Source organism: Entelurus aequoreus, linkage group LG02 (assembly GCF_033978785.1).
Source record: "Entelurus aequoreus isolate RoL-2023_Sb linkage group LG02, RoL_Eaeq_v1.1, whole genome shotgun sequence".
NCBI lineage: Eukaryota > Metazoa > Chordata > Actinopteri > Syngnathiformes > Syngnathidae > Entelurus > Entelurus aequoreus.
Window position 1 is genome coordinate 91,494,232 of NC_084732.1, and position 20,093 is coordinate 91,514,324.

The following is a 20,093-nucleotide window of genomic DNA, read 5'->3' on the forward strand; positions in this document are numbered from 1 at the left end:
GTACACCTACCGGTACTTTGAGACAAGAGCTATATTGATGCATGCTTGGTTATGCTTCAAAGTCATATCCAACAATTGCGACAACGACTTTTTACTGTCAACTGAGTTTATTTTTTGATGGATTTCTGCTGGTGGTGTGCCTCCGCATTTTGTCAACGCAAAAAATGTGCCTTGGCTCAAAAAAGGTTGAAAAACACTGATGAATAGTGTGTGTGTGTGTATATATTGTATTGTTTGATTTCCTGCACCACGGTGTGTTTTGTCAGAGACGTGTCGGAGCTGACCGGACACCCAGAGATGCTGGGGGGCCGCGTGAAGACGCTCCATCCCGCCGTCCATGGAGGCATCCTGGCCAGGAAGACCTCCGGTGACACCGCAGACATGAGCAAGCTGGGCTACAACCTGGTCAGGTGAGAGCACAGTCACCCTTGACGTCCTCCGCTTGGAACCTGCTAAAGCAGGCGTGTCCAGGTGCGGCCCACAGCTTCTTTTTTTTTTTTTTTTTTTTCAATCAGCCCTAAAAATATAATTTTTAAAAAGGAAAAAAGGGGATTAAAAAAGCAAACGGATGAAATGCAACGAGAAAAAGTTGCCATGTTGACTCTAATAACACAATAACTCTTTAAAGCAGCTGTATGTATATATATATATATATATATATATATATATATATATATATATATATATATATATATATATATATGTATATATATATATAGTACGCCTTTTATTGTCAATTCTCACCATGTAAAAGACATACAAGAATGGAAATTGTGCGTAATCCCGCTAAGAGCAGATATACATTACGGGGAGACAAGACGGGACCGCCGAGGGTCGCCACATTACGGCGCCCCTTAAAAAGGTAAGAAAATGGTCAAATTTGGAGAAAGAGTAGGAGGGGGGTGAGAAAAAAATATTCCGTCTAAGGTTGGACTCCCTAGAGCAGGGGTGTCAAAGTCAAGGCCCGTGGGTCAGATCCGGCCCGTGAATTAATTTTCTATGGCCCCCCCCGGGATGATATTTGATTAGTATTAGAAGCGGCCCGCAGGCCACAGCCGCTTGCTGCTGTTTTGCACGCACCAATACTCCTATCAGTGTTGGCGCTAGGAATTTTCAAAATGGGGCCCCAGGTCATAAAAATGGGGTCCCACAGTACATTTTCGGGGTGCCACTTTTTTTGTAAGCGTTTTGAAAACTAATGACAAATGTATGCATTATCCTGTTATACCTCATATTCTATATAGTGTTTTGGAAAAAAGGTTGTCATAAACGTGACTTAATTCATTAAACAAAAAATACAAAAGAAAACAATTTTTTATGCATATGTACATTCATTCAGTTTCTTCATCCCTTCATGGATCTAAACTTTACCGCTACCGGTAGTTTTTTCTATATATTTATTGTAATATTTTCAGAATGTGTTTGTTCTATTTTTGGCCAAAGTAAGACAAAGAAAACAATCTGAAGTTGTCTTTGTTTTGTAGTTTTAATGCCATGATTTTGATCATCCGGCCCGCATGTGCACACATTTTCTTCCATGCGGCCCCTGTGCTAGAATGAGTTTGACACCCCTGCCCTAGAGTGATGTCCAGACAGAGACTAAGAGAAAAAAAACCTCATAGCCATAGCACACACAAACCTACCAAATAGAGTCCACAAAAGTTGCACAGCGGGGAGGGAGTGAGGGGCCACGAAGGCCAGCCGCTGCTGTAAGTGCCGCCCAGTCCATATATATATATATATTATTTATTCCATCCATCCATTTTCTACCGCTTGTCCCTTTTGAGGTCGCGGGGGGGTGCTTGAGCCCATCTCAGCTGCATTCGGGCGGAAGGCGGCGTACACCCTGGACAAGTCGCCACCTCATCACAGGGCCAACACAGATAGACAGTTAACAAGTTAAAGGTGTTTAATGATAATACAAGCATGTTTAACATTCCTTTCTTTCATGAATACAAGAATATAAGTTGATTGTGATGACTTGCATTGATTGGAATCAGACAGTAGTAATGATGACCTCCACATTTTCAAATGGAGTAGAAAAAAAAAGGCCTCCTTTCTGTCCAACACCACATGAAAGTTTGTCCAGCTTCCATACTCCTTTTTATACACTTTACAAGAAATACACTCCGTAGCTTGCTGAGAGTCTTATTTTTATTGTGAAGACAGGAACTATGCGGTCGGCCTTCAGGCTTTTGACAGCAAGTACGGTGCGAGAGTCTGTTGAAATAATAAGTGTTTCTCGCCTTCCTGTCGGTCGTTTTTTCTTAATAATGATCTGGCAGCAGCCAGCGTCATCTCACAAGACCCTCGGGTGCCCTGAATGTCAATCAAGTGACCAAAGTCACGTCTTGGTGAAGATTTATTTATGATCGGCAATTTTGAGGACTTTTTTTTTTTTTAATGCCTGGCTGGCGATCGACATAATGGGCACCCCTGACATAAAAAATGTTTATTTTTGCAAAAGGGCATTAAACAAACATCATATTTAAATAGTAAATACTTGTAATCGATGGATAGATCTGAAGTTGATCTGGAGATTTAAATGTTGAAAGATAAAAAATGTATGATTTATTTTAAAACTTTTATGGGTGGATCCCCAAGATTTTTAGGGGGATTAAAAAAATGTTCAAAATATAATATCTTTATGAATTATTGACCTATTTAAGGCTTAATTACTTAACATCAAATATTCCCACTTTTGCATAGTTTGTGTTTTAGCCATACAAAATAGGGTTTTCTTTAACAAAAAAGGCATAAAACAAAACAAATATGTTTTAAACTTTATATCGACCGACCTGAAATGAATCTCGAGATTTAAGTGTTGGCAAAATAAAGTATATATCAATATATGACGGGTTTTTTTTGTTGTTGTTTTTTCTTCCCCAAAAAAGAAAGGAATAATATACAAATAAAAGGTAATTTACTTCATTTCAAGACGAGGAAGTGGACGGTTAAAACAGGATACAGTATATGGGGGGCTGGTAGAGCAAAGGCACCAACCAGGTCCGCTTCCTTTGCCGGCAGGAGGAAAAAATAAAAAATAAAAAGCTGCGTAGTGTAACTCAAAAAAAAAAAATTTAAATAATGATTTTTTAAATTTTTTTATGACAAAATGATAAGTTCCTTTTAATCTTTAAGGCAGGGGTCACCAACCTTTTTGAAACCAAGAGCTACTTCTTGGGTAGTGATTAATGCGAAGGGCTACCAGTTTGATACACACTTGAATAAATTGCCAGAAATAGCCAATTTGCTCAATTTACCTTTAACTCTATGTTATTATTAATAATTAATGATATTTACACTTAATTGAACGGTTTAAAAGAGGAGAAAACACGAAAACAATGACAATTAAATTTTGAAACATAGTTTATCTTCAATTTCGACTCTTTAAAATTCAAAATTCAACCGAAAAAAAGAAGAGAAAAACTTAAAAAAAGAATTTATGGAACATCATTAGTAATTTTTGCTGGTTAAGATTAATTTTAGAATTTTGATGACATGTTTTAAATAGGTTAAAATCCAATCTACACTTTGTTAGAATATATAACAAATTGGACCAAGCTATATTTCTAACAAAGACAAATCATTATTTCTTCTAGATTTTCCAGAACAAAAAATTTAAAAGAAATTCAAAAGACTTTGAAATAAGATTTACATTTGATTCTACAGATTTTCTAGATTTGCCAGAATAATTTTTTTGAATTTTAATCATAAGTTTGAAGAAATATTTCACAAATATTCTTCGTCAATAAAAACAGAAGCTAAAATGAAGAATTAAATTAAAATGTATGTATTATTCTTTACAATAAAAAAAATAAATTTACTTGAACATTGATTTAAATTGTCAGGAAAGAAGAAGAAGGAATTTAAAAGGTAAAAAGGTATATGTGTTTAAAAATCCTAAAATCCTTTTTAAGGTTGTATTTTTTCTCTAAAATTGTCTTTCTGAAAGTTATAAGAAGCAAAGTAAAAAAGATAATGAATTTATTTAAACAAGTGAAGACCAAGTCTTTAAAATATTTTCTTGGATTTTCAAATTCTATTTGAGTTTTGTCTCTCTTAGAATTAAAAATGTCGGGCAAAGCGAGACCAGCTTGCTAGTAAATAAATAACATTTAAAAAATAGAGGCAGCTCACTGGTAAGTGCTGCTCTTTGAGCTATTTTTAGAACAGGCCGGCGGGCTACTCATCTGGTCCTTACGGGCTACCTGGTGCCCGCGGGCACCACGTTGGTGACCCCTGCTTTAAGGCATCTGCAGTGTTGTGGGCTCAAAACCACACACTCACAAAAAAACATCAAAATAGGACATGACGGACATGTTTGTTCGAACTTGCTGTTTCTACGCGGGAAACAAAGAAGGTTTATTACAAGGCGAGGAGGCAGCGTCTACTTTGGGTTTTTTTTTCCAAGCGATATAAGCAAAGAGCAGCAGGGCTGCAGACGCTGTGATATGTTGTGGAGGCTTTGGAGGGGGCAGACGACTATGAGGAAGTTAAGTAAGCGTGCTTATGTGAAAGTGAGCCCGGCCTCGTTGTAGACCTTGAAAACCTTCTCGATGGCGTTGACGTAGGCGGCCGTCCGCAGGTCCAGGCCCAGGTTGTACTTGGCGGCCGTGCGCATGATTTGCCTGGTGTAGGCCAGACCAGAGTGAACGATGTCCTTCTCAGAGGCACCAGCGACCCTGGCCTGGAAGTCGGCGGTGGACACGACGGGGATGGGTCCTCCCTGCTTGCCGAACTTCCTCTCCAGACTCTCCTGCACGGACATGAGCAGGTGGTAGTTGGAGTCTCGCTCGTATTTGAAGGTCAGGCGTCCGTAGCTGACGTGGTTGAGATTCTTCAGCCACTCGAAATAAGACACCGTCACGCCGCCGGCGTTGAGGTACATGTCCGGGATGACCATGACTTATGTACTTATATATGACGTATTTTTAACATCTTTATGACGGAGTTCTTCTGGGTCCCCAGGACCAAACTTGAGCTCTAAAGGTTTAAAACATTTTTTTTTAACTATTGTATTCCATCCATCCACTCCCTAGCGCTTGTCCCTTTCGGGGTTGCATTGTTAGTTTTGCGTTAATTTATCAGTAGATAAAGTTAGTACACCCCTGCACTAAAGTAGATCTGAAAGGGTTAGACAACCTTTGAAAGTGAGCAGGAAGCACGAGGGTTTGATGGTTAGACAACTTTTGAAAGTGTGAGCAGGAAGCACGAGGGTTTGATGGTTAGACAACTTTTGAAAGTGTGAGCAGGAAGCACGAGGGTTTGATGGTTAGACAACTTTTGAAAGTGTGAGCAGGAAGCACGAGGGTTTGATGCTTAGACAACTTTTGAAAGTGTGAGCAGGAAGCACGAGGGTTTGATGGTTAGACAACTTTTGAAAGTGTGAGCAGGAAGCACGAGGGTTTGATGGTTAGACAACTTTTGAAAGTGTGAGCAGGAAGCACGAGGGTTTGATGGTTAGACAACTTTTGAAAGTGTGAGCAGGAAGCACGAGGGTTTGATGGTTAGACAACTTTTGAAAGTGTGAGCAGGAAGCACGAGGGTTTGATGGTTAGACAACTTTTGAAAGTGTGAGCAGGAAGCACGAGGGTTTGATGGTTAGACAACCTTTAAAAGTGAGCAGGAAGCACGAGGGTTTGATGATTGCTTCCACGAGGCGGTCTTGTGACTCCGCGTTGTGTTCACTCAATAAATGAGTGATCACGTCAGTCTGCACCAGACTTCAATCAAGGAGAAGTAAAACTGAGAGCTTATTGCTCGACCAACATGCAAACTTAGTAACGGTGGCACCACGTCAAACTTTTTAAAGTCGACTAGCCACTGATGTTCATTTTATTCCTTGCAACAAAGTTACTCACCGACACGTCACACAACAGCAAGGATGACACTAACAAGCTTTAACGTGAACTTAACAAGTGATGTAACGATAACCGCCGTAAAAATATCCACGGTTATATCATCATTTTAAATTAAAATGATGTAATGACTGCACTTCGATAAAATCACAGACTTACAGGCACCACCAGCTCGCTAGCTTAAATGCTAACACGAAAACAAAATACATTAGCGTCTTTCTCCAATCAGAATCATACCACAATCTAAAACGATATAAACACATCACTGTCAGAGCAACTAAGGCTAGGTTCACACTGCTTTTCTTTTTAGTGGCTCTTCACTTTACAAAAAACATGTGATTTCTTTTATTTTTTTAACTAAAATAAAAAAAAAACTGATATTAATTTTTTTTTTTTTATGGTTACATCCCTAACTTTACATTTTACCTGAACTTCCAGCAAGTGTGTGTTCGTTGTGTTCCGCTAACGCTCGTGCTGCCTTCCACTCGCAATGTGTCAACTTCTCTTTTACCGTCTCGAGGTCTTTGAAGCATACACGCCAGGGGCCGTACTTATCAAGCTTCTTAGAATGACTCCTAAGAAGTCTGCTAAGAGTTGACTTAAGAGTAAATAAATTCTTCGCTGAAAGCTGCACTTAAAAGTTAGTTATCAAGCGTCTTACTCACACTTTCAGCGAAGTGTAGGACTGAATCTTAAGTGTCACACTCAGAGCTGAATTACGACATTACTATGTGCCGTAAACGCAATTTTAGGTGACGTAATTTCTGTGTCCATAGAAATGACCAATCACGGAAGGGAATCCGTTGTCTAAGAATAAAGAAATATCTTGGAAATATTTAAGTGGACAATGGGAGTGTATATTTTGACAAACTACAAAATAATACAAAACAAACTAGTCCCCGCCGGCACTCACGCTACCGCTCCCTCTCTTCTCTCGCCCACACACTCACTGACGTCACTCACCTCACGGCCACACACATACACTACTGTCATAACATTTTCTTTCCAATTCATTAATTAGGCAACTAATTTGAAACTGGTGTGGGTGGCTCTATATATACTAGCCCACTGCAGACACATGCAGAAATCAACAAGGAATCGAAAAGTATTAAATCTGTGACAAAAATAATACCCGCTCTGTCTAAACGATACTGTTTGATCAGCTGCTCGTCATCAAAAAAACAAAAAACATTGTTCCGTTCCCTGAACGTTGGCGCACGTCTCTCTCGCCTCAGTGCCATCCCCTGCTGGCAACTCCTAACCACTTAAGACACCTCTGAAGGTCTCTTAAATATCGTGGAGAGTAGGAGTGATTCTTAGACTTAAGAACGTTGATAAAAAGCTTTTATTCTTAAGTTTGAGAGTAGGACTAAATTTCGCAAATTCTCAGGACTTAAGTGTAAAATGGCACTCTAAGAAGCTTGATAAGTACGGCCCCAGGCTTTTATTTTGGCGGAATGTCAGAGCGAAGGCGCAGCAATTTAGCATTGCCGAGTGAAGCGCAGGACAGGAAGTACGACACGTAAACGCAATCATTGTTACTTAAAAGCACACAAATGTGGGGAAAAAGGCAAATCCAAGTAAGTTTAAACATGATCTTCTTCCGTGTCTTTAATGATCCCACATTCCAACTGGTTCACGCAAAAGTGCGCCATTTCCCAAGGACCTGTGAGGGTCTAGTTTCTGCCTGAACTGCACACATTCTGAGTGTTGGACACTCCCAATTGTCAGGTTCAAACACCGAACTATCTATTACACAAGACAAGAAGAAGGAATCAGACAGAGTTGAATTTTGCTCATGAGGAGAGACGTATTGGGCTGTACACTCAGTTACAGTTTCACCCTACGCTCTAAGGTACAGTCCCACCTGCTCCTCTATTTATTCGGGAGGTCCCTAGTTAACATCACTGAGGCTGCTCCTGAAGGGAGGGGTAATGCAAGCAGCCCCAGTAGACACAATACATGATTATTCAGAATGGAAATGTGCTGACTCTCTCGATTTCGCCCTGTCTCTGCTTTATCTGCGTTGAGGTACTCGATGTCCGTCCTCGGCTGTCAGCAGGCAGGGTCTGGAAACAAACTGCTGACACGAGACAACTCTCAATGGAAGATTACAAGTTGTGCCTTTGCACAGATCGAAAAGTACAACTTCAGCACAATTGATAATACTATAGCAACGGCCTTTAAGTTGTGAGTTGTGTGATAACTTATACATCATTATTCTAACAAATTATTCCAACTGGTTCACGCAAAAGTGCGCCATTTCCCAAGGACCTGTGAGTGTCTAGTTTCTGCCTGAACTGCACACATTCTGAGTGTTGGACACTCCCAATTGCAAATGAACCCCAGGGTGTCGTCTTCTCCCACGTCACTAAAGAAGATGCTCATCAAACCTCCTGATCAGTGACCAGTCCACGTAAAAAAATTAAAATCCTCAAGTCGATTAGTCGTGCTACCCCTAATAGGGATGGTCACGGTACCAAATCCGGTTCTTTTTTGGCACTGACCAAATCCCAACGATTCACATAAAATCCAACGGTGCCATATCACGGTACCTGGGTTGCGGGTGACGTCACTGCAGCAGCACTGAGAGCGGACTCAGGCAAACTACCTCTAGGTAGAGTTGCATTTTTCAATACCAACAAAGCACTTGACTCAAATCATTCTCCAAAAATGTGATAGCTTGATGCTAATATACATTGGCTTTGCTATTGACACGCTACTGATTAGCGTTAGCAATTTTACCTCCAATATTGGTAATGAAAACCACAACTGTGGTTGCTTAATAAGAACAATACTTACAGCATTTACACTTTTTAGGGGACAACAAAAGGCTAGACATCAAAGACTGAACTGACTAGCCAGCACACCTCAAACTGTACACTAGAGATCGACCGATATGGTTTTTCCAGGTCCGATACTGATACCAGTCATTAGTAGTCAAGGAGGCCGATAAGTGATATTTGAAGGTGATATTCATTAGCAGTAAAAGTGATTAAACATGAATATTATATATCAGTAAACATCTGGACAAGGCTTTAAGTAGTTTTTTAACATTATTTTTAGGAAAAGTGGGACCAGTAGTGACAATGTTTGATGTTGTGTTTTATTAGGTGTGTCTAAGAGGAGCATCAGCATTTTATTTCTAAATATCAAACATCTGCTGGGAAAATGGGTCAAAATATGACATTTCTCTACATCACAATAACTCATCTACTCTATTTTATGCACTTTTTTAACACTTTATGGATTTAATACATTGTAAGGTTTCCTCCTGAAATATTGTCAACATTGACATAAAAACTATTCTGGGCTCCTTCACGTAGATTATAGTTGAGACATTTTTCAAGATGGCCGACATCATTTCTTCCTGGATGTTACAGAAAGTATGAGAATGTGTTAGCTGCTGCCTGCTCTTCTTTGCTTGTATATTCATCTCCTATTTGTCAAGATATTTACGCAAAGTTTGCATTTTTAACAGAGAAATATTTTGTCTTCATGTCCATCCATCTCTGTAACGTTATTTGATTGATCATGAAACTCGTGGCGCTCCTTTTAATGAGCCCACACCGGGAGTGTTGCGGACAGAGGCTTGATCGTTGCACTAGCGAAAACAATCACAACGGTACCGGTAGGATGGCGGATAAGAAGGACACAAACTGGATTACCCGGCATATAAAGGACCGTTTGAAAAGTTCAGTAGAAGAGATATATTGTGTATAAGCGACCTAAACAAAGTGTTAAGCAGTGGTTATTACTATCTACTTCACTAATTAAACATACTAATTACTGCATCATAAGTGTGTACATTGTATCTAATGATGTAGTTCTGTTGTAGTTGAGGAAAAATAAAAGCTGATCCCAATAAAAAAAGAGACCGATATGTATATCGTCACCAATAATCGGTCGATCTCTACTGTACATTACTGCCATCTGACTGGCAACCGTAAATGAGACTCCGACATGTGATAATAAATCAAGATATAACAACTGGACAGCAGTTATTATCAAAAACAATATTTATTAACACACAGAAAAGTACTGAAAATTGGTACCGTATGGGTACATGTAGGGATGGGATCTGAGCCCAGGATGTCGTTTTGGCTTGTGCAGCCCTTTGAGACACTTGTGATTAAGGGCTATATAAATAAACTTTGATTGATACAACAGGAAGTGATGTTACATAAACCAGACGTGCAACACTTGTTTTGCTTTTATTATTAGAAACACTCTAAAACCTTATTTAAACACTCAAAGTAGTAATATTTAATGTTTTAAGGTGTTTTAAGTGTATTTGTTTTTTAATAAAACTTTCTGTCTACATTAGTACTTTTTGAGCACGTTCAACGTTACTGTGATAATTTTAGTCTCAATAATGGAGATATGAAATATTCATATTACTTCCACAGTTTAGTCCTAGTAGTTTTGTGTTGGTAAGAACATTATTTTATGCTGCCTGCTTCTCTTCAGGGTGGTCGTGTGCAACCTCTACCCTTTTGTCAAGACCGTCTCCAACCCAGATGTGCAAGTGGAAGATGCCGTGGAGCAGATTGACATCGGTGAGCTGTGACGATACACAACACCATGTCTGATATCGCCACATTCAAATTCATGACGTTTTCACTTGTATTTTTTTTATTTACCAAGGTGGTGTAACTTTGCTGAGGGCTGCAGCTAAGAATCACGCACGTGTCACGGTGGTGTGTGACCCCGCTGATTATTCCCTGGTCACCAAGGAGATGGAGTCCTCAGGAGACCAGGATACCAGCCTGGACACACGCAGGACTCTGGCTCTCAAAGTGAGAAATATTGTTGTTTTTTTAATCCCATTTCTTTACCGCTGGTCCTCATTTGGGTCTCCATCTGACTTTTAAGAGTTGAGGTACAGGGTTGTCATTCATTCATTCATTCACCATACCAGTATTGTAGTAGTCCAGATACTTGGTACTTTGAACACTATTTAATAAATCAATAAACACATAAAAATTCAATGATTTGCTGCGTTTACAAACAACTACAATTACGTACAAAGCGAACTATAACCTGCTAGCTAAAAATGAACAACAAAAATGTAATTTATGCACGTGCAACACTTGATCTTTGTTATTTATTGACAAACTGGACAAATTGAGAACAGGAAGTGAACAAACGTGTCAGTAATTGCTATGAAGTGGAAAAGAGGTAGGATTAAATAAGCTCTGCTTCTTCCTACTCCTTTTTCGGACATGTTGTAATGAGAAACTGGACATATGTGTTGTGTCATATTGCAAATGTATGCATATTGTAAATGTACTTGTACCATAAACCAGGGTTCTAAACCTCTAAATCAGTGTTGCCAACTCCTCAGCCAGGAAAGTAGCTATTGGCGGTGACCTCATCACCTCATTTGCATAATTTATGGAAGTGCACGCTGTAGCAGAGATACAAAAATGAGTTTAAAAGAATTATGATTATGATTAAATCTACATATTTACAGGCTGGTTAGGGGGGGAAAAAAGAACTAACCAAATGTATTGCATAAAAGGAACTGATGGTAAAACACATTTACATACAATTATGTTGTGCTGAAATAAATCAACTAAATTAATAATACATGTTTTTAAATGAACCGTCAATAAAATCAAAGTGGAAATAAAAATACAGCTTCACCACTTTAGTCGTAACTTTTGCGCTTAAAGAAACCTTTCTATGAATTTAGCTTGACGTTGTCATTACTGCCACAGGTGGTGGGAAAGTGTATTACAACTGGCCCATACGGACCACAGCTGAGAAACACATATTTTTTGGCGGTCCTCTAGGGGGCCCTCGCAGCCTAACAATGGGCCCTATGGGCCATAAACCATAGTCCACATATGCAGACAGTCCTGAAATGGATTCATACGTGGAACTTATTTGATTAACTCTAGTATGACCTGTTAATTATCATGTTATGTAACTCAATTATCCAGTTCTTCTTCTTTTTGACGATGTTGACATAAACAAAGATGGCCGCTGCTCAGGTGCTCCTTTATGTTGTTTGCAGTTTGCATGGGTCTGATTGGTTAAAGACAAAGTCCGATTGTTTGACCTTTGACCCCATGTGACCAACACTTGTTGTGTTTACTTGCAGAAATGAGCATCAAGTTCAACTTTCATTGCTGTCATACAAGAATAATTGTTCTGACTGTGGTTGTTTAGGCTTTCACCCACACAGCCCAGTACGACCAGGCCATAGCGCACTACTTCCGTGGTCAGTACGGCCGAGGCCTTGTACAGCTGCCCCTGCGCTACGGCATGAACCCTCACCAAGCACCAGCCCAGATCTACACTCTGGGCTCCGGACTCCCTCTTACAGGTGCTTGCTCACTTCACACAGGACTGCAATCTACTTGTGGTGGGGGGAGGGGGGTGGTTGTAGGTCTGGATCATGTCAGGATTGTTGCTCCCACAGCAAACATTGCGTCTGCTGTGACCCCTGGTACGTAACGCTCAACTCTTTGGAGGACTTTGCACTCGTCTACCAACAAATCAAGTCTAGTGTGCTCCGCCCACCTCGTCGAGGGTGGTCCGCCCACGTCATTTAGGGTGAACCATTTAGAGGGTGGTCCGCCCATGTTGTCTAGAGTGGCCCGCCCACTTCGTCTAGAGTGGCCCGCCCACTTCGTCTAGAGTGGCCCGCCCACGTCGTCTAGAGTGGCCCGTCCACATCAATTGAGTCTCAAGGGTAGCTGCCCACGTCGTCTAGAGTGGCCCGTCCACATCAATTGAGTCTCAAGGGTAGCTGCCCACGTCGTCTAGAGTGGCCCGCCCACGTCGTCTAGAGTGGCCCGTCCACATCAATTGAGTCTCAAGGGTAGCTGCCCACGTCGTCTAGAGTGGCCCGTCCACATCAATTGAGTCTCAAGGGTAGCTGCCCACGTCGTCTAGGGTGGTCCGCCCACGTCGTCGAGGGTGGCCCGCCCACATTATTTAGGGCGGACCATTTAGAGGGTGGTCCGCCCACGCCGCCTACGGTGGTCCGCCCACGTCAATTGAGTCTCAAGGGTAGCCATAACTGCTATATTTGTATCTGTATGTCTGTCACCCAGCCCTATTTGATTGTACAGATGTATTGTAAACATTTGAATGAAGTTGCAGCAAATGTCTTCATGGCGGTCCAAATGTACACATAGCGTGCCAGCACAATGAAATGAATGTTTGGCAAAAGAAATGATACTTTTCCTTTTGTTCTCTCTCAGTGGTCAACGGGTCTCCTGGTTTCATCAACCTTTGTGACGCCCTGAACGGCTGGCAGTTGGTCAGAGAGCTGAAGAGCGCCCTCAACATGGCCGCCGCCGCTTCCTTCAAGCACGTCAGCCCTGCTGGTAGGATAAAGACTGAATAGCATTAGCGGTTTTACACGGCAATTTCAACACCGTGTAATTAAAAACTACAACAAAGATGTATGTTACAGTCAAACAGCTGGTGTGTAATAAGTACAGTACTTGCACTATTAACACTTTTTAGAGCACAACAAATGACCAGACATCAAAGACTGAAACAACTCGCAAACATACCGTAAACTTTACGCTAGAGATCCACCCATATGTTTTTTCCAGTGTCAGTACTGATAGCAATTATTAGTAGTCAAGGAGGTGATAGTCATTAGCAGTAAAAGTTATTAAAGATGAATATCATATGTCCGTAAACATCTGGACATGTTATTTTAACATTATTTTGTTGGAAAGGTAGGACCAGTAGTGACATAATGTTAAATGTGTTTAATTTATCATCAAAAAACACCTTTACGTGTGTCTAAGAGGAGCATCAACTTTTTATTTGTAAATATAGAACATCTCCTGGGAAAATTGGTCAAAATATGACATTTCTCTACATCACAATAACTCATCTACTCCATTGTATACACTTTTATAACACTTTATGGATTTAATACATTGTAAGGTTTCCTCCTGAAATATTGTCAACATTGACATAAAAACTATTCTGGGCTCCTTCACGTAGATTATAACTTGATGTTACAGAAAGTATGAGAATGTGTGAGCTGCTGCCTTACCTTCTTTACATATGTAATCATCTCATATTTGAGTTTGAGTTTATTTGGAACATGCATGCATACAACATGATACATCACAATTTCCAGTTTCTCTTTTCAACGTGTTCGAAAAGGAGTAGGAAGAAACAGAGCTTTTTTTAATCCTACCCCTTTTCTTTTACATTACCGTTGCTAAAACTTTTGTTCACTTCCTGTTCTCAATTTATTCACAATATACTCCATAAGTAACAACAATAAAAATAAATAAATAATACTCGGTGAAGTAAGTTATATTTCATATGGTGAGATGAGTAAGATTATCTAGAAAATGAATGGATTGATGGAATAAATTCAGAATGTTTATCATGGTTCTTCTTCTTTGTACTTTGTAAACACTAAGTTTGAAGAGTTTCTTGAAGTGGATCATATTAGTACATTGTTAGAATGGATTAAGCAAAGCAATCAATCATTGAATTCCACATACTGATATACTGAAGGTCTTAAGTGTTGTACGTGCATACAAATGTTTAAATTAGATTTTCCTCTAAGGTTATATTTCTCCTCTTTTTTTTGAGAAGAATTGTTGTATATTCTTGGCTAGCAAGTTATAGTTTGCTTTGTGTATAATTTTAGCTGTTAAGATATTTACACAAAGTTTGCAATTTTAACAAATATTTTCTGTCGTATTCATGTCGTCCATCTCTGTCACGTTATTCGATTGATCATGAAACTCGTGGCGCTCCTTTTTAATAAGCCCACACTGCGAGAGTTGCGGGCAAAGGCTTAATCGTTGCACTAGCGAAAACAAACAAAACAGAACCAATAAGACGCTGGGAAAGAAGGACAAAAACTGGATTACTTGGCAAAAAAGGACAGTTTGAAAAGTTAAGCAGAAGAGATATATTGTGTACAAGTGACCGACACAGAGTGCTGTAGTGGGGGGGAAAAATGGTAACTTTTCTCAAGCGACATTTTTCAAGCTGGCTGACATTTTGTACTGGATGTTACAGAAAGTATGAGAATGTGTGAGCTACTGCCTCACCTTCTTTACGTATGTAATCATCTCCTATTTGTCAAGATATTTACACAAAGTTTGCAATTTTAACAGAAATATTTTCTGTCGTATTCATGTCGTCCATCTCTTGTCACATTATTTGATTGATCATGAAACTCGTGGCGCTCCTTTTTAATAAGCCCACACTGCGAGTGTTGCGGGCAAAGGCTTGATCGTTGCACTAGCGAAAACAAACAAAACAGAACCAATAAGACGCTGGGAAAGAAGGACAAAAACTGGATTACTTGGCAAATAAGGACAGTTTGAAGAGATATATTGTGTACAAGTGACCGACACGGAGTGCTGTAGTGGGAAAAAAATGGTAACTTTTTTCAAGATGGCTGACATTTTGTACTGGACGTTACAGAAAGTATGAGAATGTGTTAGCTGCTGTCTCACTTTTCAGTTGGATGAATCTACTTTGTGTATTTGATGTGAAGGAGCTGCAGTGGGAGTTCCTCTGACCGAGGAGCAGGCCAAGGTGTGCATGGTGCACGACATGCTGGCAGACCTCAGCCCGCTGGCCACCGCCTACGCCCGAGCAAGAGGTCTGAGTCCAACACTCAACTTCTTCCTCTTTTTTTCCCGTCGCATCCAACCTTGTGTCTTCCCAGGTTCCGACAGGATGTCGTCTTTCGGCGACTTCATCGCTTTGTCCGACGTGTGCGACGTTCCCACCGCCAAGATCATATCAAGAGAGGTAAAAGCACTTGAAAATGAGTTATTTCTTGATATTTTATTTCTTTAAAAATGTCATTTTTGTCACCTACAGGTGTCTGACGGCATCATCGCACCTGCCTACGACCAGGAGGCCCTCGCAATTCTGTCCAAAAAGAAAAATGGAAACTACTGCGTGCTTCAGGTTCTCTTCTTGATATTCACGTTTGGCACTCTGCATTTATCTGTTCTAATATCAATGAATTATTACATCACAGAGGAGACTTTTAATGAAGATATTTTCTTTGATTTGGGCTTAATTAGGGCTCCTTTCAATTTGCACGATTCCACTTCTTTTTAGAGGCGGGGTCAAAAGTATACTACGTGCTTCTCAGTGTTATTTTCAAGCCGTCTTTTGAACTTGAATGTAAATATTATGAAGTTTCTTTCCACAGAAGTACACTTTCACTATATTTTAAAAACATGTTTATTTATGGTATAAATGTATTAACTGTACATTTGTCATGTATTTATGGTGAGTTCTCTTGACAATAGTTTAGCAATAACAACACAATATTGAAACTAGTTTTCTTTTAATAGATATAATTGCTTGACCAAAACAAAGTCAATAGCACACAGTAACTAAACAAAAGTAAAAACTACTATATACTACTAAATTATTTGTTGTTTGCCCTCAAAGTCCTCCAGTGTGCAAGGATTTATTCTCTACATTTGCAAACATCAACGGAAACAACAAATATTGTTACATTAACAAAACAGCGTAACCTCGATTTTCGAACCTAATTGGTTCTTGAACGGGGTTTGTACAGTGTCAGGTTCAAACACCGATGACATCTATTAGACAAGACAAGAAGCAAAGGGACAGGATTCAATTTAGCTCATGAGGAGAAACGTCTGGGGCTGCACACTCAGCTACAGCCTCCCACCACGCTCTGAGAAGGGAGCTCCACGCCGCCTCATTTATTTGGGCATTTCTTGATTACATGGCTGCAGCTGTTTCTAAGGGGAGGGTGGTCATAAACAGCTGTTGCACTCGGTCATAAACAGTTAAAAGAAAAGCTGCCTGGAGCGGTGTCAGGTCTGCTCCCTCTCTGCTTTGTAGATCTCGGGTCATGACCAGGTCTTCCTGTGGCTGTCCCTTAGATCAAAGAAACCGACACCGCCACGTCGCATCTCATCGCACACAGTGGAGGTTTACAAGCTTTTTGCTTGATAAGAACAAAGACAGATTTTGTCTTCTCGCAGGGCAGCCTGAACTCATGGGAAAACAAGTTGTGTGATAACTTATGTACAATTATTCTGACATACAGTGACGCAAATGTTTTCGTAAACAATGTAAATAAGAATAATTGGTTCCAGCATCGACAAAAGTCCATATTTTAGTGAAAGTTTGTACACTTTGGACACAATATGAAGTATTATACACTACTGTATATCACACATTACAAGGAGGAGATGGACTAACTGTCTTTTTATTACCAGGCTAAAACAACAAGGACAAGCTGAACTGTCAACATGCTCACACACACACGGTCCCTTTGGTGCTCTCACAAACAATCAGAAATCACAAAAACCCTTCACTTTAACAACCATATTGCTACAATAATAAATACTTTTAAAAAGTCAAATCCACTTACATTAACATTGACAAAGGAGCAGCTCACGAGAGGAAGGCGGGGGAGGGGCCGTGTGTGTGTTTTGGAAGAACACTGTGAAATAAGTCCGCTTTGGCATCTTTTTCCAGAAAAGTCAGTTGGTACTTTGTGCTGTCACATGTTCCATCTACACTTCTTCAACTCTACTAAGCATTTATCTCTTGGCTTGTCTCCTCTTGCTTTCACTTGTCACATGTTTAGCTTCGTCCTCCAGTGATATTGCTACTTGTAAGGTAGTTTATTTGCCACAATGGAGGATTATCGACTTAGCGGAGTGGCTCCACACTGTGTATGAAGATAAACAGTTTGCTGCTAGCGACCCCTGTGGCCGTTATGTCTCACAGCACCAAAAAAGAAATCTTTTATTTATTTTTTTATTTTTTTAAAGTGGATGGTTCCAAGAGAATCCGAATGTAAGACCCGGTTGCCATCGATGTTTTGAATGTTGTGGTTGAATATATTTGTGTGTGCTTCCTAAAGATGGACCCTAAATACGAGCCTGACGACACAGAAGTGCGAGTCTTGTTTGGCCTTTACCTCCAACAGAAGAGGAACAATGGTCTCATCAATAAAGACTTCTTCACTAATGTTGTCTCCAAGGGCTCCGTGAGTAGGAATGTTTGATTGTTCCTTGCTGACACGTCAAGATAAATACTACATTGATTGTTCCTTGCTGACACGTCAAGATAAATACTACATTGATTGTTCCTTGCTGACACGTCAAGATAAATACTACATTGATTGTTCCTTGCTGACACGTCAAGATAAATACTACATTGATTGTTCCTTGCTGACACGTCAAGATAAATACTACATTGATTGTTCCTTGCTGACACGTCAAGATAAATACTACATTGATTGTTCCTTGCTGACACGTCAAGATAAATACTACATTGATTGTTCCTTGCTGACACGTCAAGATAAATACTACATTGATTGTTCCTTGCTGACACGTCAAGATAAATACTACATTGATTGTTGCTTGCTGACACTTGAAGATAAATACTACATTGATTGTTCCTTGCTGACACTTGAAGATAAATACTACATTGATTGTTCCTTGCTGACACGTCAAGATAAATACTACATTGATTGTTCCTTGCTGACACTTGAAGATAAATACTACATTGATTGTTCCTTGCTGACACGTCAAGATAAATACTACATTGATTGTTCCTTGCTGACACTTGAAGATAAATACTACATTGATTGTTCCTTGCTGACACTTGAAGATAAATACTACATTGATTGTTCCTTGCTGACACTTGAAGATAAATACTACATTGACTGTTCCTTGCTGACACTTGAAGATAAATACTACATTGATTGTTCCTTGCTGACACTTGAAGATAAATACTACATTGATAGTTTCTTGCCGACACTTGAAGTTAAATACTACATTGATTGTTCCTTGCTGACACTTAAAGATAAATACTACATTGATTGTTCCTTGCTGACACGTCAAGATAAATACTACATTGATTGTTCCTTGCTGACACGTCAAGATAAATACTACATTGATTGTTCCTTGCTGACACGTCAAGATAAATACTACATTGATTGTTCCTTGCTGACACGTCAAGATAAATACTACATTGATTGTTGCTTGCTGACACTTGAAGATAAATACTACATTGATTGTTCCTTGCTGACACTTGAAGATAAATACTACATTGATTGTTCCTTGCTGACACGTCAAGATAAATACTACATTGATTGTTCCTTGCTGACACTTGAAGATAAATACTACATTGATTGTTCCTTGCTGACACGTCAAGATAAATACTACATTGATTGTTCCTTGCTGACACTTGAAGATAAATACTACATTGATTGTTCCTTGCTGACACTTGAAGATAAATACTACATTGATTGTTCCTTGCTGACACGTCAAGATAAATACTACATTGATTGTTCCTTGCTGACACTTGAAGATATATACTACATTGATTGTTCCTTGCTGACACGTCAAGATAAATACTACATTGATTGTTCCTTGCTGACACTTGAAGATAAATACTACATTGATTGTTTCTTGATGACACTTGAAGATAAATACTACATTGACTGTTCCTTGCTGACACTTGAAGATAAATACTACATTGATTGTTTCTTGCCGACACTTGAAGATAAATACTACATTGATTGTTTCTTGCCGACACTTGAAGATAAATACTACATTGATTGTTCCTTGCTGACACTTGAAGATAAATACTACATTGATTGTTCCTTGCTGACACTTGAAGATAAATACTACATTGATTGTTCCTTGCTGACACTTGAAGATAAATACTACATTGATAGTTTCTTGCCGACACTTGAAGTTAAATACTACATTGATTGTTCCTTGCTGACACTTAAAGATAAATACTACATTGATTGTTCCTTGCTGACACGTCAAGATAAATACTACATTGATTGTTCCTTGCTGACACTTTAAGATAAATACTACATTGATTGTTCCTTGCTGACACTTGAAGATAAATACTGCATTGATTGTTTCTTGATGACACTTGAAGATAAATACTACATTGACTGTTCCTTGCTGACACTTGAAGATATATACTACATTGATAGTTTCTTGCCGACACTTGAAGATAAATACTACATTGATTGTTTCTTGCCGACACTTGAAGATAAATACTACATTGATTGTTCCTTGCTGACACTTGAAGATAAATACTACATTGATTGTTCCTTGCTGACACTTGAAGATAAATACTACATTGATTGTTCCTTGCTGACACTTGAAGATAAATACTACATTGATAGTTTCTTGCCGACACTTGAAGTTAAATACTACATTGATTGTTCCTTGCTGACACTTGAAGATA

General features: G+C 39.5%; 2 protein-coding genes across 3 annotated transcripts in view; one reads left to right on the forward strand and one right to left on the reverse strand.

Moving 5' to 3' along the window:
* Nucleotides 1-20,093, forward strand: part of atic (5-aminoimidazole-4-carboxamide ribonucleotide formyltransferase/IMP cyclohydrolase) — a 40,411-nt gene that overhangs the window by 6,209 nt on the left and 14,109 nt on the right. For both annotated transcript variants that reach the window (XM_062069955.1, XM_062069964.1), the window contains exons 3-11: nt 267-410; nt 10,332-10,420; nt 10,509-10,660; nt 12,039-12,195; nt 13,079-13,204; nt 15,367-15,474; nt 15,541-15,626; nt 15,699-15,788; nt 17,740-17,865. In XM_062069955.1, coding sequence (XP_061925939.1) covers nt 267-410; nt 10,332-10,420; nt 10,509-10,660; nt 12,039-12,195; nt 13,079-13,204; nt 15,367-15,474; nt 15,541-15,626; nt 15,699-15,788; nt 17,740-17,865 — 1,078 coding nt within the window. The remainder of the gene's footprint in view (nt 1-266; nt 411-10,331; nt 10,421-10,508; nt 10,661-12,038; nt 12,196-13,078; nt 13,205-15,366; nt 15,475-15,540; nt 15,627-15,698; nt 15,789-17,739; nt 17,866-20,093) is intronic.
* Nucleotides 4,498-4,906, reverse strand: LOC133664918 (glutamate dehydrogenase, mitochondrial-like). Its single transcript, XM_062069940.1, has one exon. It carries the CDS (start codon nt 4,904-4,906, stop codon nt 4,511-4,513), a length of 396 nt encoding a protein of 131 aa, XP_061925924.1. The 3' UTR covers nt 4,498-4,510.

Excerpts from the sequence above, each read along its gene's own strand:
- LOC133664918 (XM_062069940.1), bottom strand. The coding sequence starts at position 4,906 with ATGGTCATCCCGGACATGTACCTCAACGCCGGCGGCGTGACGGTGTCT.